General features: G+C 42.2%; 1 protein-coding gene across 1 annotated transcript in view; it reads left to right on the top strand.

Annotated features, from left to right (window-relative positions):
- Positions 1 to 20,000, top strand: part of LOC138961206 (disintegrin and metalloproteinase domain-containing protein 10-like) — a gene marked incomplete in the record, with an annotated part of 136,745 nt that overhangs the window by 26,051 nt on the left and 90,694 nt on the right. Inside the window, 3 exon segments of the mRNA XM_070332807.1 lie at positions 589 to 710; positions 15,046 to 15,214; positions 16,036 to 16,143. Coding sequence (XP_070188908.1) covers positions 589 to 710; positions 15,046 to 15,214; positions 16,036 to 16,143 — 399 coding nt within the window.

The raw sequence follows: 20,000 nt of genomic DNA, 5'->3' as shown, positions 1-20,000 counted from the left end.
ACAGAAATCGATTGTGTTTCTTTTGTCGCGCGTGTGTGTGTGTGTGTTTGTGTGTGTGCGTGTGTGTGTGTGTGTGTGTGCGCGCGTGCGTGCGTGCATTCGTGCGTGTGTGTGTGTGCGCGCGTGCGTGCGTGCATTCGTGCGTGTGTGTGTGTGAGTGCGTGTGTGTGTGGGGTGGTGGATGCAGGGGGCAGGTGTTTGTGAGTGCGTGCGTGTGTGCATGCATGCGTGTGATTTCAGCGTGACAATAGGCGACTTGTCGCTGGTGTCTGTACCAGCTGTTTCATGTCACATTTTTTTCCCCATCTGTGTCTGCTAATCGTCTGTCTCTCCTCATTTCGTCTCATCGCCTCGCTCCCTCGCCTACTCTCACAAATTGAGAAAATGAGAACAACACTACAAAGCAACACGAAAACGGACACTTCAATTTTTTTGAATGTGTTGTGTTTCAGAAATGTTCATCCAGCAGCTACACAAAAACGGACTATTCAATTTTCTTGAATGCGTTGTGTTTAAAAAAGAATGTTGATCTAACAGCAACATGAACACTGACTATTCAATTTGTTTCTAAAATGTGTTGTGTTTCAGAAATTTCCATCTAAAGTTATCTCCTGCCGAGGGAATCTTCGGCCCTGACCATCAAGTGCACGTCACCGACAAAGGCCTGCGTTCTGTGGATACGTCCTTCATCTACCAAGGACAAGTAAAAGGTGAGTATTTTGACTCTCTCTCTCTCTCTCTCTCTCTCTCTCTCTCTCTCTCTCTCTCTCTCTCTCTCTCTCTCTCTCTCTCTCTCTCTCTCTCTCTCTCTCTCTCTCTCTCTCTCTCTCTCTCTCTCTCTCTGACATTTGAACCAGAAACTCCCCCGTAATCGGCGTATGCTGCCTGAATGGCGGGGTAAAAACGGTCATACACGTACAAATCCACTCGTGCTAAAAACATGAGTGAACGTGGGAGTCTAAGCCCATGAACGAAGAAGAAGAAGAACCAGAACTGAAGACTATGATGTCTGGGCGTGACAGACTTTGGATCCAATCTCCCAACTACCACTTATCAAGCAAACAAAAGTTACAAATCCAGCCACACAGAAATAGTCATGAAAGATGTCGAACGTAATAATATTTTATTCCTGCACTTCAGCCTGTAGGTAACCACCAAATAACCCATACCCCATCCCCATAAGCAGGCTACATACCTCCTCTTTCGATACAGCTCTGGGTTAACTTTGACGCACTGTTTGTTGTGAAACCAAACACGATTTGCATTATTTTATTGTCTTGCGAGTGTATTTTCATGGCCCTGCATAAAATTGAGGTAAGTTTACACCCGCTAACGAAACAAAAAGATCTATCCTTTTTCTAGTATTGTAGACAAAGGCGTGGGGAAGGTAGAGTTATTGTGTGTGGTGTGTATGTGTGCGAGTGTGTGTGTGTGTGTTTGTGTTTTAATGATTATTGACGTCCATCTTATCTCTCTGTTAGGGTGATTTTGTTCGATAACATTCAAACACACGCACGCACTCACACTCACACGGTCCCAGTGAGAAAAAAAAGGAGAGGGCACGTTTTTTTCCCCCAAACTATTCTTTTTCTCTGGGTCAAAGGAAGATCAAGAGCGTGCGGCTTTTCTTCAAAGAGACCGTCCTTACCATAAACATGTATAAAACAGCATGTAAACGGACACAGATCTGCCCAGGCTTTTACATTGGATAAGAACACCCTTCCGCTTTCAAGATAATATAAAACACCAACCGTGTGCCTGGTTCCTGTAGCCTACAATGTAGGGTGTTTTTGTTTTGTTTTTATCTCTGAATTAATTTTGTGGATCGACACAGGTGTCAGTTACGGTATTAATTCAGCCACACACACACAAAATGAATACATAAACAAATCAACAAGTCAATAGATAAATTTAAAAAATCAATTCTCGCTCTGCGCAGAAAGAAGCCCGGCTTGTTAAGTTTAGGTATGTGACCAAGTGGAATGATGCTCTTATCCCACGTGAAATCCTTGACAGATCAATTCTGTTGCGGTTTACAGGAAAGTTTACAGGGTAATGACGCTACCTTTAGCTGGGTGTGCTCTGTTCATGGCCAGCCTAGCAGGGTTTTATGTCCGTCGTCGATAGTTCGATCGTCACACGGTGTCATAAATCTGCCATGACACCCTCCTGACTCGTAAACTGCACCGATTTACCATGAAAGGGAGCTTTCAACGTAGTAGAGGGGAGGGGGGGGGGGGGGGGGCGGTATTTGATTCGGTTATTTTTTGGGGTGGTGGGGGTGGTGGGGAGGGGAGAGGGTAGAAGTATATGTGTAAAAAGGAATATTGCACGTATTTTATTTGCCTGTTGGCTTGGTAAACCACTTAATTTGATAATCGGAATGTTTTTAATGTATTATTTTCAGTAGTTTATCCTCGTTCACTAAGGAAGAGTTCAAGTTGTATTGTAGGCTCGATCTGTTTTACATTTTATAATCCAGGATTATTCAGTTCGGTTGATTGAAACACAATGTGTTTATGCACTGCAGACGGTTCTTGGAAGAGATAATTGTGTTTGTTTGTCCAGTGCTTTTATACCTGACATGAATATAAACATTGGAGAGAGACCTCACGTGATTGGGCGTGAACAGGTAACAACACTCCACAACCGGGAAGTTGTCAGTGCATGGATACTATCAGCTACCGTGTTATTACAGCGCTGATTGGAAACTTGTGCAAGTGTGCAAACACAGACCAGGTCGCTAGGGAATTCATAGTGTTTGGGAAAAACATATTAAGATCTATGGGTTTGTGTCACAGTGTGTGTGCGTGTTTGTGTCACTGTGTATGTGTGTGTGTGATTGTGCCTGTGTGTCTGCGTGGCGCGTATGCGTGGCTGTCTGTCAGTCAGTGTGTGTGTGTGTGTGTGTGTGTCTGCGTGGCTGTCTGTCTGTGTGTGTGTGTGTGTGTGTCTCTCTCTCTCTCCCACTCTCTCTTTCTCTCTCTCTCTCTCTCTCTCTCTCTCTCTCTCTCTCTCTCTCTCTCTCTGTAACATTTGAACTAGAACTGAAGATATGTCTGGTCGTGAGATACTTTGGATCGAATCTCGGGGGGGGGGGGGGGGGGTGCGTGCGTGCGTGCGTGCATGAGTGGGTGCATCTGTGCGTGTCCGTGTGTGTTTATTTAGCTCCGTGAAAAATAAATGGAAAGGCCGAATAGCGGAAGGGTCGGAAAGGGAGGGGGGGGGGGGGGGGGCAAGACGGTGGACATGGTTGATATCCTATTCGTGGTCGCCAGATTGGAGTGTTTGTCCAACTGAACTTGCTTTCAAAATGAGCTTTCAGCGAAGAACCTTTTGAGCAAAATTTGCATCATTTCGCTCGGCTTGAACGCATGACTGATCCCCTTTCCTGGGAACTTGTGTATTCGGGGGACCTTTAGTAACTACCCAGACATGGCATCGTCTTTATTCTCTTTGTATAAACTTCAGGGCAAGTGAAAGTAGACCCGAGGAACGGCAGGGTTGCACAGAAAAGTAAGGCACATAGTGAGATCTGAGCAGCGAACAGAAAACTTAGGGCCAACTTGAACAATAAATATGACGGCATTATAACCCTGCTTTTAAGATCTCCTGATTTTAAACTCCCCTTAGTCTCCTCTCCCCATTCAGTTCCCCCCTCCCCCTTTCGCCTCTCCCGACCTCTTGCTTGTTCATATTTTACGTTCATAACCTCAGTTAATTGATCTGTATTTAAAGAATCCCTCCCTTTTGAGACCGGGTCTTATCAGATTATTTAGTTGTAAATGGGGGTTCCACTGTAGGTTGAGGACAAAATGCAAGGGGTTTCAGCCGTCCAAGTGCCTTCATTTATACAACAGAGGAATGAAAATGTTTACTTTTAAAAATACCCCCCGCGGGTTAGGGGGAGTCCCATATTGGTTGGGACGAGAAAGAATTTACCCGATGCTAACCAGCATGTCGTAAGAGGCGACTAACAGGTTCTGTTTCTCCTTTTACCCTTGTTAAGTGTTTCTTGTATAGAATATAGTCAATGTTTGTAAAGATTTTAGTCAAGCAGTATGTAAGAAATGTTACGTCCTTTGTACTGGAAACTTGCATTCTCCCAGTAAGGTCATATATTGTACTACGTTGCAAGCCCCTGGAGGAACTTTTTGATTAGTGCTTTTGTGAACAAGAAACAATTAACAAGTGGCTCTATCCCATCTCCCCCCCCCCTTTCCCCTATCCCATCTCCCCCCTTCCGCCGTCGCGATATAACCTTGAATGGTTGAAAACGACGTTAAACACCAAATAAAGAAAGAAAGACTTTTAAAAATGTTGGACTTGAGTATAAATAGATTGACAGAAATCAAGAGAAGACCTTCAAGTCGCTATTTGGCATAGGTTATGAGCATTAAAAGCACTGAATTGTTATGTCACTGTCAGTATAAGGAAAGTCATTTGGATATTGAGCAATCCCTCTCTCTCCTTGCGTACGCGACTGTATAAAATAGTCAGAAAAGACAGACAAACAGGCTCAGGGTAAAACAGGGACAGATACACTGAGGGAATGAAAAACCTCAGGTTGATCGATTCTTAGGTGGTGGAAGGAGACGGGAGGGGGGGGGGGGGGGACGAAACGACGTGTTAATGGTTGATGCTGAGTCATGCCTGTACCGTGTCAACTAGGCTACTTTGTACAGTATACTAGCCACGCACCCTCAGCAATGTACAGCTCTGCTGGTGGGTATGCCGCGACCCGTGTGTACCTCCTTTGGCGCCCACCTCGAGTTGACCCGCTAAATGGGAAAGGTGAAACAGCCTTTAGACGGGGTGGATAAAAGACAAGTTTACCTGATTCACACGGGTCCAGCGCGGCTTTGTGACTCGGTTTGCTTTTTTTAACGGGATAAGTTTGTGAGGCTTTTTGAGCGGATCGACACCTTGCCCTGAACGTTACTATACTCTGGATGGCTTTGGTTTAAGGGAGAGGGATACCAATAGTGTGTGTGTGGTGGTGGGGGGGGGGGGGGGGGAGGGGTGTCAAAACTACTGACTGTACTTCAGTCGTACGGGTGCCCCTACACCGAGAACGTCTGGTTGTATGGTTGTATCGTGTCTTTTTGTCTGTCGGTCTTCTCAGTTTCTGTCTTTCTGCGACTATGTCAGTGTCTGTTCAAAAATATTTCACTTGGTAAAGCTGAAATGCTCATGGAAAGTGTGTGTGTGTGTGTGTGTGTGGTTTTATTTAAGATCGCCCATAAGATGACATGTCTGGGTGTGGTGACGAAAAAGGAAGTTCAAAAGGGCAGGTAACATAAGATAGGCTGTGATAAGTTTCGCTATTGCCCCTGAAACTTGAGATACCTTGTGTGTGGAAACAGGTCTCAACTTCCTAGCATTAACATGCAAATCGATACAGGCTGCAGCATTTGATACAGTGACGACGGGCGCTGTGGCGGGGTGGTAAGACGTCGCCCTCTTAATCGGAAGGTCGAGGGTTCGAATCCTGGCCGCGGCCGCCTGGTGGGTTAAGTGTGGAGATTTTTCCGATCTCCCAGGTCAACTTATGTGCAGACCTGCTAGTGGCTTATCCCCCTTCGTGTGTACACGCAAGCACAAGACCAAGTGCGCACGAAAAAGATCCTGTAATCCATGTCAGAGTTTGGTGGGTTATAGAAACACGAAAATACCCAGCATGCTTCCTCCTAAAGCGGCGTATGGCTGCCTAAATGGCGGGGTAAAAACGGTCATACACGTACAATTCCACTCGTGCAAAAACACGAGTGAACGTGGGAGTTTCAGCCCACGAACGCAGAAGAAGAAGAAGATACAGTGACAACGTGATAAGAGACGTAGAGGTACCGGTGTGTTAAAGTGTCTGGTGTTGAGGGAACGGGGAGGGTGGGGGTGGGGGATGGGATGGAGATGTGTGTAATTGGGATCCAACACTGTCAGTCGACTCTGAGAGGAGATATATGTAATTTGACAAACATTTTATGATTACTCTCTCTCTTTCTCTCTTTCTACCTTCATTTCTGGACTGTGGACTGGGTGGCCGAGTGGTAACGCACTTGCGCTCGGAAGCGAGAGGTTGCGATTTCGACCCTGGGTCAGGGCGTTAGCAATTTTCTCCCCCCTTTCCTAACCTAGGTGGTGGGTTCAAGTGCTAGTCTTTCGGATGAGACGAAAAACCGAGGTCCCTTCGTGTACACTACATTGTGGTGTGCACGTTAAAGATCCCACGATTGACAAAAGGGTCTTTCCTGGCAAAATTGTATAGGCATAGATAAAAATGTCCACCAAAATACCTGTGTGACTTGGAATAATAGGCCGTGAAAAGTAGGATATGCGCCGAAATGGCTGCGATCTGCTGGCCGATGTGAATGCGTGATGTATTGTGTGAAAAAATTCCATCTCACACGGCATAAATAAATCCCTGCGCCTTGAATCCGTATGTTGAAATATGCGCGCGATAACAAGCTGCATAAAATAAATAAATTTAAAAAAAATAAATAAATTAAAAAAAAAAAAATTCTCTTTATCTCTCGCGTTCTTTCTCTCTTTCTCTTTCTCTACCTCCCTTTCTCTCTCTCTTTTTCTCTCACTTTCTCTCTCACTTTCTCTCTCTCCCTCTCTTTCTCTCTCTCTCTCTCCCTCTCTTTCTCTCACTCTCTTTTACTCTCACTCTCTTTTTCTCTCACTTTCTCTCTCTCTCTCTCCCTCCCTCCCCCTCTCTCTCTCCCTCTCCCTCTCTTTCTCTCTCTCTCTCTCTCTCTTTCTCTCTTTCTCTCTCTCTCTTTCTCTCTCTCTCTCTCTCCCTCTCTTTCTCTCTCCCTCTCTTTATCTTTCTCTCTCTCTCTTTCTCTCACTCTCTTTTTCTCTCACTTTCTCTCTCACCACCCTTTCTCCTCTCTCTCTCTTTCTCAATCTCTCTCTCTCTCTCTTTCTCTCACTTTCTCTCTCACCACCCTTTCTCCTTTCTCTCTCTCTCTCCCCCCCCCCCCCCTCTCTCTCTCTCTCTATCAGCTGATTTGAAGTTAAAGAATCTATACCTGCCGCTAGTTAAACAGTTTAATAAGACTGTAAGTATAAGTTACAGCTCCGTCCATCCATGGTATCGCGTAATATTTTGTCGAGACTGGGTCAATACACCAGTTAACAGTTCCGCGGCCATTTTAGATCTCGCACATGCGCACTTCTTTTATCGCGAGCAGATTCGACCTATTTCCTTTTCCGGGTGATGCGCATATCGTTTTTCGGCATGTTTATGTCTTTTTCCGGTTAATTTCACCGCATGTGCAGATCGTGTTTTTTGCCCACGTTTCTACGCAAGGGACACTACTCTGGCGCACTACTCCACCCGTTGAAAGGGGGAAACATTTTCTTCAGTACAAGTAGTCTTTATGAATAAACAATTAACAAGAAGGTGGTTGTAAATTCATTCAATGCAGATAAAATAAGAAATATGTTTGACGAACTTGTTCTGTTCTTATTCACATGACAAAATATGTGAAGATCGAGAGATGTTATTAAAAAACCGTGTTCCAGGCAACTCGCAAACAGATAACCGCTGTGTATTTCACCACAACCCAACGCAAAGGAAACATGACACACTACTATTTGGCATACCTTTTTGCATTCATTGAACTTTCCCCAATAAATTCGGCTCACATCAGTCGTACTAAAAGTTTGTCAAAACACGACACACAGGCGATAACAAATGCCCACCTGAACTTGTGGTTCACAACCACACACGACCGTCGAGGCACGTAATGAATTTTTCAATCTTCCGACCATTATTTTTTAAGTCGGTTACTCCCATTACTGCAACCAATAACACAGCATGTTGACGCCATCGCTAATTTGGATGTAACGTGAGGCTTTTGTTATAACGTAGAGGAAAACACACCGTCCCGTTCAATTGCTTCCATCACGTTGAGCAGACGATGCAGCGGTTGCTCGTCGAAATTTCTCGTCCAACCAGAATCGCTTTGGGTATCACGTGAGTTTTCCTTCTTTGTACCATGTAATTGTAAGTGCCGAAACTGTTAACTGGTGTATGAATATGATGACGTCGATGGATGAAACAGCTGTAAAGTATTATATGGCACTAGAGGAATACCCGGCTTCGCCGGGGTGAATCGCGAGACAGAGACAGACAGCGTGGTGGTTCACCACAATCACCTTTGAAGGCGAAGTCCTGTCAAACGGGATTGAGAATTTTAGAGCTTATTTCTTAGCCCTATATTATCTGCTGTGGCTTCTCAAATGCCAGAACATACAGACAGACAAAAGCCGCTAGACCACATCACAAACAGAACTCTACAATACACAGGTTTTTGCCCACACACACACACAAACACACACACACACAGAGAAGCCGTATATATATATATGTATATCTATATCTATAAATATATAGAGATAGGTGAGAGTGTATTTTTCGCGTGGCTATAAATTGATTCGACCTTTTCACTTTGACAGTAAGAACAACTTACGGGTGCAAGGGAAGCGTTGTGGACAGCGCAGTGACATTCTAAAAATAGTAACTTACAAACGGGAATATGGATTGAAGCCACACGAAGGAAGGGAGATAAACGCAAAACACTGGAGAAGATAAGGAAGAGTTACTTATTATGGTGAAATGAACACAAAAACCAAAATCGGTTCAGCGCTGCGCGCTGAGAGCACGTGTTGAAATATCTCATCGATGATATTGTGTCCGGGGTGTAGCTGAATACGGTGTCCAAATTTGAAAAAGATCCACCGAGAACTTTGGCGTTGTGATGTGGTGTAGCGGCTTTGGTGTGTTGGAATTTTCCGTCTGTTCCTAGCTTGTCAGTGAAGACCTGACATGAGTAAGCTTACCCAAAACGTCTTTGTTCTCTATTCACATTGCAGCTGTGAAATAATCAGTCTTGTGTCTCGGTCGTGTAGGTACAGAGTTTGCTTCTGCAATCATTGTGTTCGTGTTGATGACGGCTTCATAAGACAAATCAGCGAATCTATCGTGAGGAAGACGTTTATGTACAAATCACCGAACCCAACCCATTTTTTGTGTGCATTTTTCTGAAGAATAAACTGCATGTGGTTAATTTCATCCGTTTAATGCTTGTCGAAAGGAGCCATAAGGCTTTAGAATAAAAGATTTCATGCATTGCTTGGCCATCTGATCACAGATGAGGTCGCAGTTTGTAGGTTGAATCTATGAATCGGCCAGAGATAAATCTGCATTTCTGGTACGACCTTCCAGATTATCAACAGCGGATTCATGGTCGGAATCAAGAGGTCAAATTTGCGTGGCTCCCAATCATTTCATAAAAGATTTCCATTTTCTTGTTTCTGCGGCTGCGCAAGTTATTTTGCCTAGGTCATGGCCGAACTTTAGGCCTACGGAGAAATATTGCTGGATATTTTCTCCCTAGATTAACAGAGACAAAGAAGGGAAGTCATGCTGTATCGTATAATATTTCTCCGTAGGCCTAAAGTTCGGCCATGACCTAAGCAAATAACTTGCGCAGCCGCAGAAATAAGAACAAGTCGCGTAAGGCGAAAATACAATATTTAGTCAAGTAGCTGTCGAACTCACAGAATGAAACTGAACGCAATGCCATTTTTCAGCAAGACCGTATACTCGTAACATCGTCAGTCCACCGCTCATGGCAAAGGCAGTGAAATTGACAAGAAGAGAGGGGTAGTAGTTGCGCTAAGAAGGATAGCACGCTTTTCTGTACCTCTCTTTGTTTTAACTTTCTGAGCGTGTTTTTAATCCAAACATATCATATCTATATGTTTTTGGAATCAGGAACCGACAAGGAATAAGATGAAAGTGTTTTTAAATTGATTTGGACAATTTAATTTTGAGAATAATTTTTATATATTTAATTTTCAGAGCTTGTTTTTAATCCGAATATAACATATTTATATGTTTTTGGAATCAGCAAATGATGAAAATAAGCTAAACGTAAATTTGGATCGTTTTATAAATTTTTATTTTTTTTTACAATTTTCAGATTTTTAATGACCAAAGTCATTAATTAATTTTTAAGCCACCAAGCTGAAATGCAATACCGAAGTCCGGGCTTCGTCGAAGATTACTTGACCAAAATTTCAACCAATTTGGTTGAAAAATGAGGGCGTGACAGTGCCGCCTCAACTTTCACGAAAAGCCGGATATGACGTCATCAAAGACATTTATCAAAAAAATGAAAAAAACGTTCGGGCATTTCATACCCAGGAACTCTCATGTCAAATTTCATAAAGATCGGTCCAGTAGTTTAGTCTGAATCGCTCTACACACACACACACACACACAGACACACAGACACACGCACATACACCACGACCCTCGTTTCGATTCCCCCTCGATGTTAAAATATTTCGTCAAAACTTGACTAAATATAAAAAGGAAATCTTTTATGAAATGATTGGGAGCCACGCAAATTTGACCTCTTGATTCTGACCATGAACCCGCTGTTGATAATCTGGAAGGTCGTACCAGAAATACAGATCTATATCTATCTCTGGCGGATTCATAGATTCAACCTACAAACTGCGACCTCGTCTGTGATTAGATGGCCAAGCAATGAGTGAAATCTTTTATTCTAAAGCCTTATGGCTCGTTTTGACAAGCATTAAACGGATAAAATTAACCACATGCAGTTTATTTCTTCAGAAAATTGCAAACGCATCAATACAGCCTCCTGTTGGGTTCGGTGTCTTCCATACGATAGATTCGCTGAATTGTCTTATGAAGCCGTCATCAACATGAACACAACGATTGCAGAAGCAAACTCTGTACCTACACGACCGAGACACAAGACTGATTATTTCACAGCTGCAATGTGAATAGAGAACAAAGACGTTTTGGGTAAGCTTACTCATGTCAGGTCTTCACTGACAAGCTAGGAACAGACGGAAAATTCCGAACAAAAGTAAATGACGTCAAAGTCTCTTTCGCTTTGCGTGTAACTTTGTCATGACGTCTTTTTGTGACGACAGTATACGCGACAATTTGTTCGCTTCCGGTGTCATTTTAGACTGAAAAGCAACTCAAAAGAAGGAGCTAAGCCTGTGTCTTGAAACAGCTGAAACACTCTTTTGGATTGCCGTTTCAATGTTAACCAAAAAGTTAAAGAAAAAAACCAAGGTTCAGTTGCGAACTGACAGCAGATTGAGCATTTATTCCTGTTGATGAAGGTACGATTGAAGCTTTATTCTCTCCGTCAACCAACAAGACTAGATTTGTAGCAGACGAAAAACAAAGTGTGCGTTTTTCCTGTCTTTTGAAGGCGATTATGTCGTTATAAGTTATCTGTACGTTGTGAAGACATTTCAAAACAAAATTTAGCTTTGATGCGTCACGGGATATAAGCTTATACGTTTTCATCCATGGAATTGGGTTTTTTCGTCTCGTCATGATGTCTTTTCCGGAACTGGACAAAACTGGCCTTGCCAAGACTGAAACAAAATATAGTTATACAACTTCTAGGCTTGGGTTGATTGCCCATGGTGAATTTCCAATGATTTGTTTCTACATCCCATGACAAATTCTCTTTATTTTGGTCATGCCATATATACGTTACAGCTCCGTCCATCCATGGTATCGCGTGATATTTTGTCTCGACGGGGTGAAAGAATATAATGACGTCACTCTCGGCAGAGCCTCGAGTGACGTCATCATATTCATTGACCCAGTCTCGACAAAATATCAGGCGATACCATGGATGGACGGAGCTGTAACTTATACTTATTTGCGTTTTTGACCAAAATATGACATTTTACACAGATCGAGACAGTCGAGTCATTGTTCTCCGAGACCGCGCTAGCGGTCGAGGTGAACAATGACTGTCGAGATCTGTGTAAAATTTCATATTTTGGTCAAAAACGCAAATAACATTTATGTATCGATCGAATTCTTTTCAGGTACAATGACTTTGTTGTTGTTTTGACGATTGAACGAGCACACACACACATGCAATCAAACACATAAGCTTCATATTTGGGCGTTTCAGGTTGACCGAAACTTCAAAGGAACTACAAAACACACGTCATGTACTGACTTTGTTGTTGTTTTGACATTGAACATGACGTGTGTTTTGAAGTTCCTTTAAAGTTTCGGTCAACCTGAAACGCCCAAATATGAAGTTTTGTAGGCCTCTGTTGTCACATGGCTCAAAGAAGGGAAATCCAATGTCCAATCGATACATTGCTGGATATTTTCTCACTAGAATAACAGAGACAAAGAAGGGAAGTCATGCTATATTGATGTATAAAGTATATCATGGCGAAGTGCCTAACTATATTCAGGACCTATTTCACATAGTCACCGAAAGATACGGGTCTATCAATTTTCTACCACCAATACCCAGGATTGATTTGTTCAAAACTAGTCGAGCCTTCTCTGGCTCTTTGGTGTGGAACTCCATTCCGTCTGTAATAAGATCATTAACCTCACTAAAGAGTTTTAAACAAGCTCTGCATAATTATTATATGTCTACCTTGATGGCTATATACTAGTCTCAACATGTGCAAGTAGCTGTCAACAATTGGCATTAGAAGTAAGGACAGGTTGTAAGAAAAGGCGTTGCCTGAAACCTCTATCCTTGAAAAATAAAGTTCCATCATCATCATCATCATCATCATCATCATCATCTCTCTCTCTCTCTCTCTCTCTCTCTCTCTCTCTGTCTCTCTCTCTCTCTCTCTCTCTCTCTCTCTCTCTCTCTCTCTCTCTCTCTCTCTCTCTCTCTCTCTCGTCCAAAGCATCAGTGTTCATTATATCCACACAAAAACACTCAAAGCTTTAATAACACATATATACTCATGCATGCATGTGTATTCAGCATTGTTTTCACTACGTTATATATATGACGCTTTATATTTGTGTATAATATGTAATGTGTAAATATTCATATGTTGTTGTTTTTCTCTACCTTTTTTTCTACGTTAATATCCGTGTAAATATGTGATTACTATTAGATTAGTCCCCTCTCTGGGCGAGGGCTGGTTGAAAAAAAGCTCGTTGTATTGCTTATGCCACAACCCTCGAAAAATAAAATGTTATTTGATTTGATCTCTCTCTCTCTCTCTCTCTCTCTCTCTCTCTCTCTCTCTCTCTCTCTCTCTCTCTCTCTCTCTCTCTCTCTCTCTCTCTCTCTCTCTCTCTCTCTCTCTCTCTCTCTCTCTCTCTCTCTCTCTCTCTCTCTCTCTCTCACACTGTCTCTCTCTCTCTCTCCCTCCCTCCCTCCCTCCCTCCCTCCCTCCCTCCCTCCCTTGTGCTACTGTCAAAAGAACCTGTAACGAAATACAAGGCTATACTTGCAACATGTGGACGTTTTAAAGAAGCAAAAAGTGTCCCTACATTTCAGGTTTCCTTTTGTGTCAGATATATTTTGGTGAGGTCAGTAGATGGATGGACAACATGTGGATGAGTTGTTACTGGAGGGTGTTCTCTCATCAGAGGGGCCTCACTTTACAGGTTCCACTGTTTTGTTTGATTATTGGAAAGTTTTCTGAGTCTTTATTAACAGCTATTGTGTTTTCAGCGTAGCAATAGGGTCTGATATTTAGACGAGACAAGTATAATGCCGACGAGTCGAAGACGAGTCGCAGTATACTTGTTCGAGTCTAAATATCGGACCCTATTGCTACGCTGAAAATACAATAGCGATTATATAGCTGTTCTGACCTTTATTTGTTGTTCCAAACTTACAAAATGACAGTTTTTGCGTCGATGCATTGATCTCAGGTTTTGATAGCAGACGCCGTTTCTTATGCGCATTAGTTTTGCGCAGGCGCCACACTGACTTTGGAAAACTAAACTCGATTTGACATTAGTATTTGTTCATTCGTATACAACAAAAAGAAGTTTGATTTTTTTAAATTTTGAACAAGACTACTTATGAAGAAGACCAAAACACAACATCAACGGAAAACTAGAAACAACTGAAGAACTAGGATGCAACAAGGGAAGGAAAAGAGAACAGCTAATCCATACAAAGCGAGCAGACGGCAGCGACGTTTCCAGTTCGGATGAATGGCATTTATACTTGTCTCGTCAGTCATGAAGCGAATTTTTCAACCTCAGTTATAAACGACTACATGAATGTTAGTGCCATGGGTTGTACATCAATACTTCAGAGGGGAAGTGGGGTATTTAGTGTGGAGATACGAGATAAGAAAAGCCGAATGCGAAAATTTGTGTCAGTCGGCAACTGTGAACTAAGCTCACAGGCACACAAAAACGGCTGTTCCGTTGTACTCCCCTGTTTGTACTACATCTTTCGACTTTGGGCATTTTGTGGTGTTTAGGGACAGAAAATAATAGGTTTAGTCCTGTTTCATCGGGAAGTTAGCAGAAAAGGGTATGCTATTGACATTTGTAAAGCTGAAAAACATTCCCGAGAAGAATTTCAAGTTGTCAGTGTATGCTGTTGTCGATCAGTGAAACATCGTGTGGTACAGGTGGGTAAACCGGAACCATGCGTCTTTGTTATTGACAATATGCTTTTGGATATTGAGAAAAATGGCCGACTTCCGTAGCATTATGCTTTGATGATCGGAAGAGACCATCCAATCACAGCCCCCGAATTCCCCCACGTGTTCATCAGAATAGCTATATTGCTTTATGTTATCGCATGTGAATGAGTTATTACTGGAGGTTGTTTTCTCGTCAGAGGGGGTTTACTTTACTGTTACCACTGTAATGTGTGATAATTGGACAGGTTTTTATGTCTTTATTGCTTTCTTTTATCGCGTGTGGATAGTAAAACAGGGATTACGTTTGGCTTTGGCCAATATGCGAAAGTAAATAAATTCCAGCAACATCCTTGTAAAGGATATTGTTTGATCTGAGAAAACAAGAGTAAGTGAGACTGAGAGTTGTACGGAACCAGTCTCCTGGCACCTGAGAGAGTAACAAGCATTGAAATGAACAAGCGATTTTCAAACTCAAAGACTTTAGAAACAATGCTGTTCATGTAGGCAGATGTAATAGAATGGTTAGAAGAGAAGAGCAGTTTTGTGCTTTAGTTTTATTCTTATTTGCTTTCTCTTTAGGGGTGCCAAGAAGCTCGGTTCACCTATCCATCCACAATGGAAGTTTAGAAGGCCAAGTGAACATGCCAGAGACCACGTATCACATTGAACCAGCCACCAAGTACATCCAGGGGCCATCCTTTCATACCATTATCTACCCTGAGACACATCTTGATACTGACCCCTACAGGTGAGGCTGCATCAGGTGTTCAAGAATACTTCTGGGTTTGCTGTGTTTAAATGATGTGTGTGTGTGTGTGTGTGTGTGCGCGCGCACGTGTGTGTGTGTGTGTGTGCGCGCGCGCGTGTGTGTGTTTGCACGCGTGTGTATGTGTGCAATTGTGGAGTGTGTGCATGCCTGGGTCTTGGCGAGCCTCTGTGTGTGCATGTCTGTGTATTTATTTGCATGCATGCTCCTAGTGTGTCTGGAAGCATCCTGTGTGCATAAATAGCATTGCAAGCAGAATAGGCAGCATTTGGCAATTAGTTTTCAATTGTTACATGTAATAAATGGCAGGGAGCGTCGCAAGGCAGAAGCAGTCATTAAGTGTTAAATGTGATAAATGTGAGGGTGCATCACAGAGATAATCAATAATTGTTACATGTGATAAATGTCAGGGTGCATCACAGAGATAATCAATAATTGTTACATGTGATAAATGTCAGTGTGCATCACAGAGATAATCAATAATTGTTACATATGATAAATGTCAGTGTGCATCACAGAGATAATCAATAATTGTTACATGTGATAAATGTCAGGGTGCATCACAGAGATAATCAATAATTGTTACATGTGATAAATGTCAGTGTGCATCACAGAGATAATCAATAATTGTTACATGTGATAAATGTCAGGGTGCATCACAGAGATAATCAATAATTGTTACATGTGATAAATGTCAGCTTGTGTCACAGAGATAATCATTAATTGTTGCATGTGATACATGTCAGGGTGCGTCGCAAGACAGAGGCAATAGTTTAAATGTTACATGTGATATTTAATGTCAGGGTGCGTCGCAAGGCTGAGGCAGGATCCTGTGGAGTGGATCATGTCCATGATTTTCTGGAGGAAGCGTCACGCTTGGAAGAGGAGCCCAGTCATGTGCGCAGGGCAAGGGTGAGAATTTATACCTCTTTCACGGTTCAGTGAGAATCTGCCACCGTGTTGTGTGTGTGTGGTGTGTATGTGTGTGTGTGTGTGTGTGTGTGTGTGCACTTTTGTGAGTGCGCTTGTGGCTTTTTGTGTCTGTGAATGTTAAGCGTTATCAAATTTTATTTTTTTTGCTTTCAAAAAGTGATTTTAACCACTTGCCTGCCTTAGGACGGGTATACCCGTCATGCGCTTGTGCAGCCGCAGCGCCTGACCCGTCCTCTCCGTTCCGGGATTTTCCAGAAATGCTATGTCACTGCTGACACAAAAATAGTAGCCAATGGCTTGGTAGGATACCTCATTCTCATGAATAAACATAAATAGTGATGCGGTTTTGCGTCTGAAGGCTATTTTTGGCCTTGGCGACAGGGTAGGGGAGAGAAATCTCGACTCGTCAAAATGGCTAACGGTGACAGTCGACCGGGCCGTAGTAGGGAAAAGCAAAGCCGGACTGACGCTACAGGCGGTGCAAATGATTATGAATACTGACAGGGGGAGGGGGAGATCTTCTTTCGGACGATTCGTTGGAAACAGGTAGATGATAGTGATTATAATCCTTTCTTGGAGCGAGCAAAACAGCCACCTGTGTTTGATCCACAGGCACCGGAAGATGCGCCGGACTGATTTTTCAAAAGTTCATATTTAAACATCATTATAAGCCAAACTAATTATCATTTCCATGATTAGACACTAAAAACAGATTCTTGGTTCAATTTCCCTTAAAAATAACATAGGTTTTACTTACCTACCTACTGCCAGTTTGGAGCTAGAATTTTTTGTGAATTATTATACCCCGAACTCCAATATTCCCTGGCAGTCAGGAATGCACATATGCAAGTTTTGATTGGCAGCGAAAGGGTTAAAGGCACAGTAAGCCTCCTGTAAACCATCACAGATACGGTCAGGCTTTTACACACAGTACAAACACCCTTTCATTTAAACACTCACCGATTGAGAACATCCTAGGTGCCCTCCGTAAAGAGCGAACAATTTTCAAAGAATTTGTTTTTGCGTGGTTTATCTTGCCCCTAAGCCATCGTGAACCCGTGTGATCCAGTTTCCCTTTTTCACAATGTAGTCGTCAGTTAGTCATTTGAATGCGACTCGATGTGAGCTTATTTACAATAGCACGTTTTTATGCACGAAACAAACGGCTGTGGTTCACAAGAACTCTAGCGATGGCTTTTGACTGTTGAGAGGAACGGCGATATGCACTGATAAACCGTCGTCTGCTACGACCCTTGCGTGACCCTGCTTCCGGGCTTTTCTTTTTTCAAACTTTCACAACTTCGAATTGTACTGATCTTGTCTTGATGAAAAAAGAATTCTTTTATGATTAAAGAATGTTTGTGTAACAAGCTGTCAATTTATTATTTAGATTTTAAAAGTTAGGTCAAGCGCAAAAACGCACCACGGTCCAAAAACATTTTGATAATCATCAATTCACGGCTATCGCCAGTTTACATCGATAGAATGAGACCCGAAGGGAAGTAACTCATGTTTGGTCCAAAAAGTGTTCGAGACAATCTGCAAAATTAATTCTTTGAAAATTGCTCGCTCTTTACGTAGGGCACCTAGGATGTTCCTGTTTGGTGAGCGTTCAAATGGAAGGGTGTTTTTACTGTGTGTAAAAACCTGACAGTATCTGTGATGGTTTACGGGAGGCTTACTGTCCGGGCGTGAATTCCGGTATTCATAACAGCCGTCCAGCACCAAAACGAGGCGCCATTGTTGTTGAGGACCAAGTCCACGAAAATAAATTCTTTGAAAATTTCTCACGCTCGACAGAAAGCAGCCAGGATGTTCCAGTTCGGTGAGCGTTCAAATGGAAGTATGCTTGTACTATATGTAGACGCTCGGGGAGCTCTGTGATGGTTTACGGGAGGCTTAATGTACCTTTAACAGCTGTGTTTTGGAAAAATATATATTATTAAAAGTTGTTGCTTTCTGATCAAAGCGCTCATAATAGTTTCTCTGTGAATCCTGTCCATGTGTACCTAAATAGTAAACTGAGTTGAAGGCAAACTCTTGGCAAAAAACAAAAAGGCAAAAATTGTCCCAAGACTGCCAAGAGCTACAGAGTTTGGCTTGGATTAAAAACACTTCACACCAGGAATAGCGTAAATGAGAGTGTGAATGCTCAAATATCCACAATGTCATCTTATATTTTAAACACTGTTTTAAAGGAAGCCTCGGCATAGAAATTATTTTTCATGTGCTCTGTACTGTCTTTATATTTGCTCTATCACCCTTGGCAGGAGCGGAAGTTACTGATATTTGCTGGATAGCTTATTTGATTTCCTTAACTCCAGTTTTGTATGCTAGATGTATGTGTATCCACAAGCATTGAAAAGTATATGTAGATGAACTGAATTGCTTCAATTGCGATTTCAACAAATGGATAATAAATTCACATTCATTAGCTTTATTAGCATTGTTACAGAGAATGTTTTGGAACTCAGGTACATCACTGCATGTGTATCGCAATAACAGTACAGAAGACGTTTTTCAAAACGGCATCGCAGACAGTAAATGTTTTAGTTTCAGTTTTAAGAAATGCAGCCAATCACTTTTGCTTTCTCCGAGTAAGGCCTGGAGAATCTGATATATATATGTGCAGGGGCGGATCAGTTGCTTTGTAAGGGGGGGGGGTCACTTTGAATCGAAAGTGAATGTGATGGGAATTTACAAGGGGGGTCCGAGGGTGGCCCCCCAGAAATTTTTTTTGCCCAAAGAAGCAAAATGGTGCCATCTGGTGCCATTTGAACTTAGAAATGGTCATAGAATCAGCATAGAAAAATCTTTTTTTTTCATCTTCTTCTTTTTATATTTAGTCAAGTTTTGACTAAATGTTTTAACGTAGAGGGGGGAATCGAGACGAGGGTCGTGGTGTATGTATGTCTGTGTGTCTGTGTGTCTGTGTGTGTGTGTAGAGCGATTCAGACTAAACTACTGGACCGATCTTTATGAAATTTGACATGAGAGTTCCTGGGTATGAAATCCCCAGACGTTGTTTTCATTTTTTCGATAAATGTCTTTTATGACGTCATATCCGGCTTTTCGTGAAAGTTGAGGCGGCACTGTCACGCTCTCATTTTTCAACCAAATTGGTTGAAATTTTGGTCAAGTAATCTTTGACAAAGCCCGGACTTCGGTATTGCATTTCAGCTTGGTGGCTTAAAAATTAATTAATGACTTTGGTCATTAAAAATCTGAAAATTGTAAAAAAATTATTTTTTTTATAAAACGATCCAAATTTACGTTCATCTTATTCCCCATCATTTTCTGATTCCAAAAACATATACATATGTTATATTTGGATTAAAAACAAGCTCTGAAAATTAAAAATATAAAAATTATTATCAAAATTAAATTGTCCAAATCAATTTAAAAACACTTTCATCTTATTCCTTGTCGGTTCCTGATTCCAAAAACATATAGATATGATATGTTTGGATTAAAAACACGCTCAGAAAGTTAAAACGAAGAGTGGTACAGAAAAGCGTGCTATCCTTCTCAGCGCAAGTACTACCCCGCTCTTCTTGTCAATTTCACTGCCTTTGCCGTGCGCTGTGGACTGACGATGCTACGAGTATACGGTCTTGCTGCGTTGCGTTGCGTTCAGTTTCATTCTGTGAGTTCGACAGCTACTTGACTAAATGTTGTATTTTCGCCTTACGCGACTTGTTTTTTTTTCTTCTTTTTTTCGGGGGGGGGGCACATGCCCCCCGTGCCCCCCCCCCTCGTCCGCCCCTGATGTGTGTGTGTGTGTGTGTGTGTGTGTGTGTGTGTGTGTGTGTGTGTGTGTGTGTGTGTGTGTGTG

The sequence above is a fragment of the Littorina saxatilis genome, linkage group LG3 (assembly GCF_037325665.1).
Source record: "Littorina saxatilis isolate snail1 linkage group LG3, US_GU_Lsax_2.0, whole genome shotgun sequence".
Lineage (NCBI taxonomy): Eukaryota > Metazoa > Mollusca > Gastropoda > Littorinimorpha > Littorinidae > Littorina > Littorina saxatilis.
Note: the sequence above shows the minus strand (reverse complement) of the source record. Positions and strands in the feature narration are given on the sequence as shown.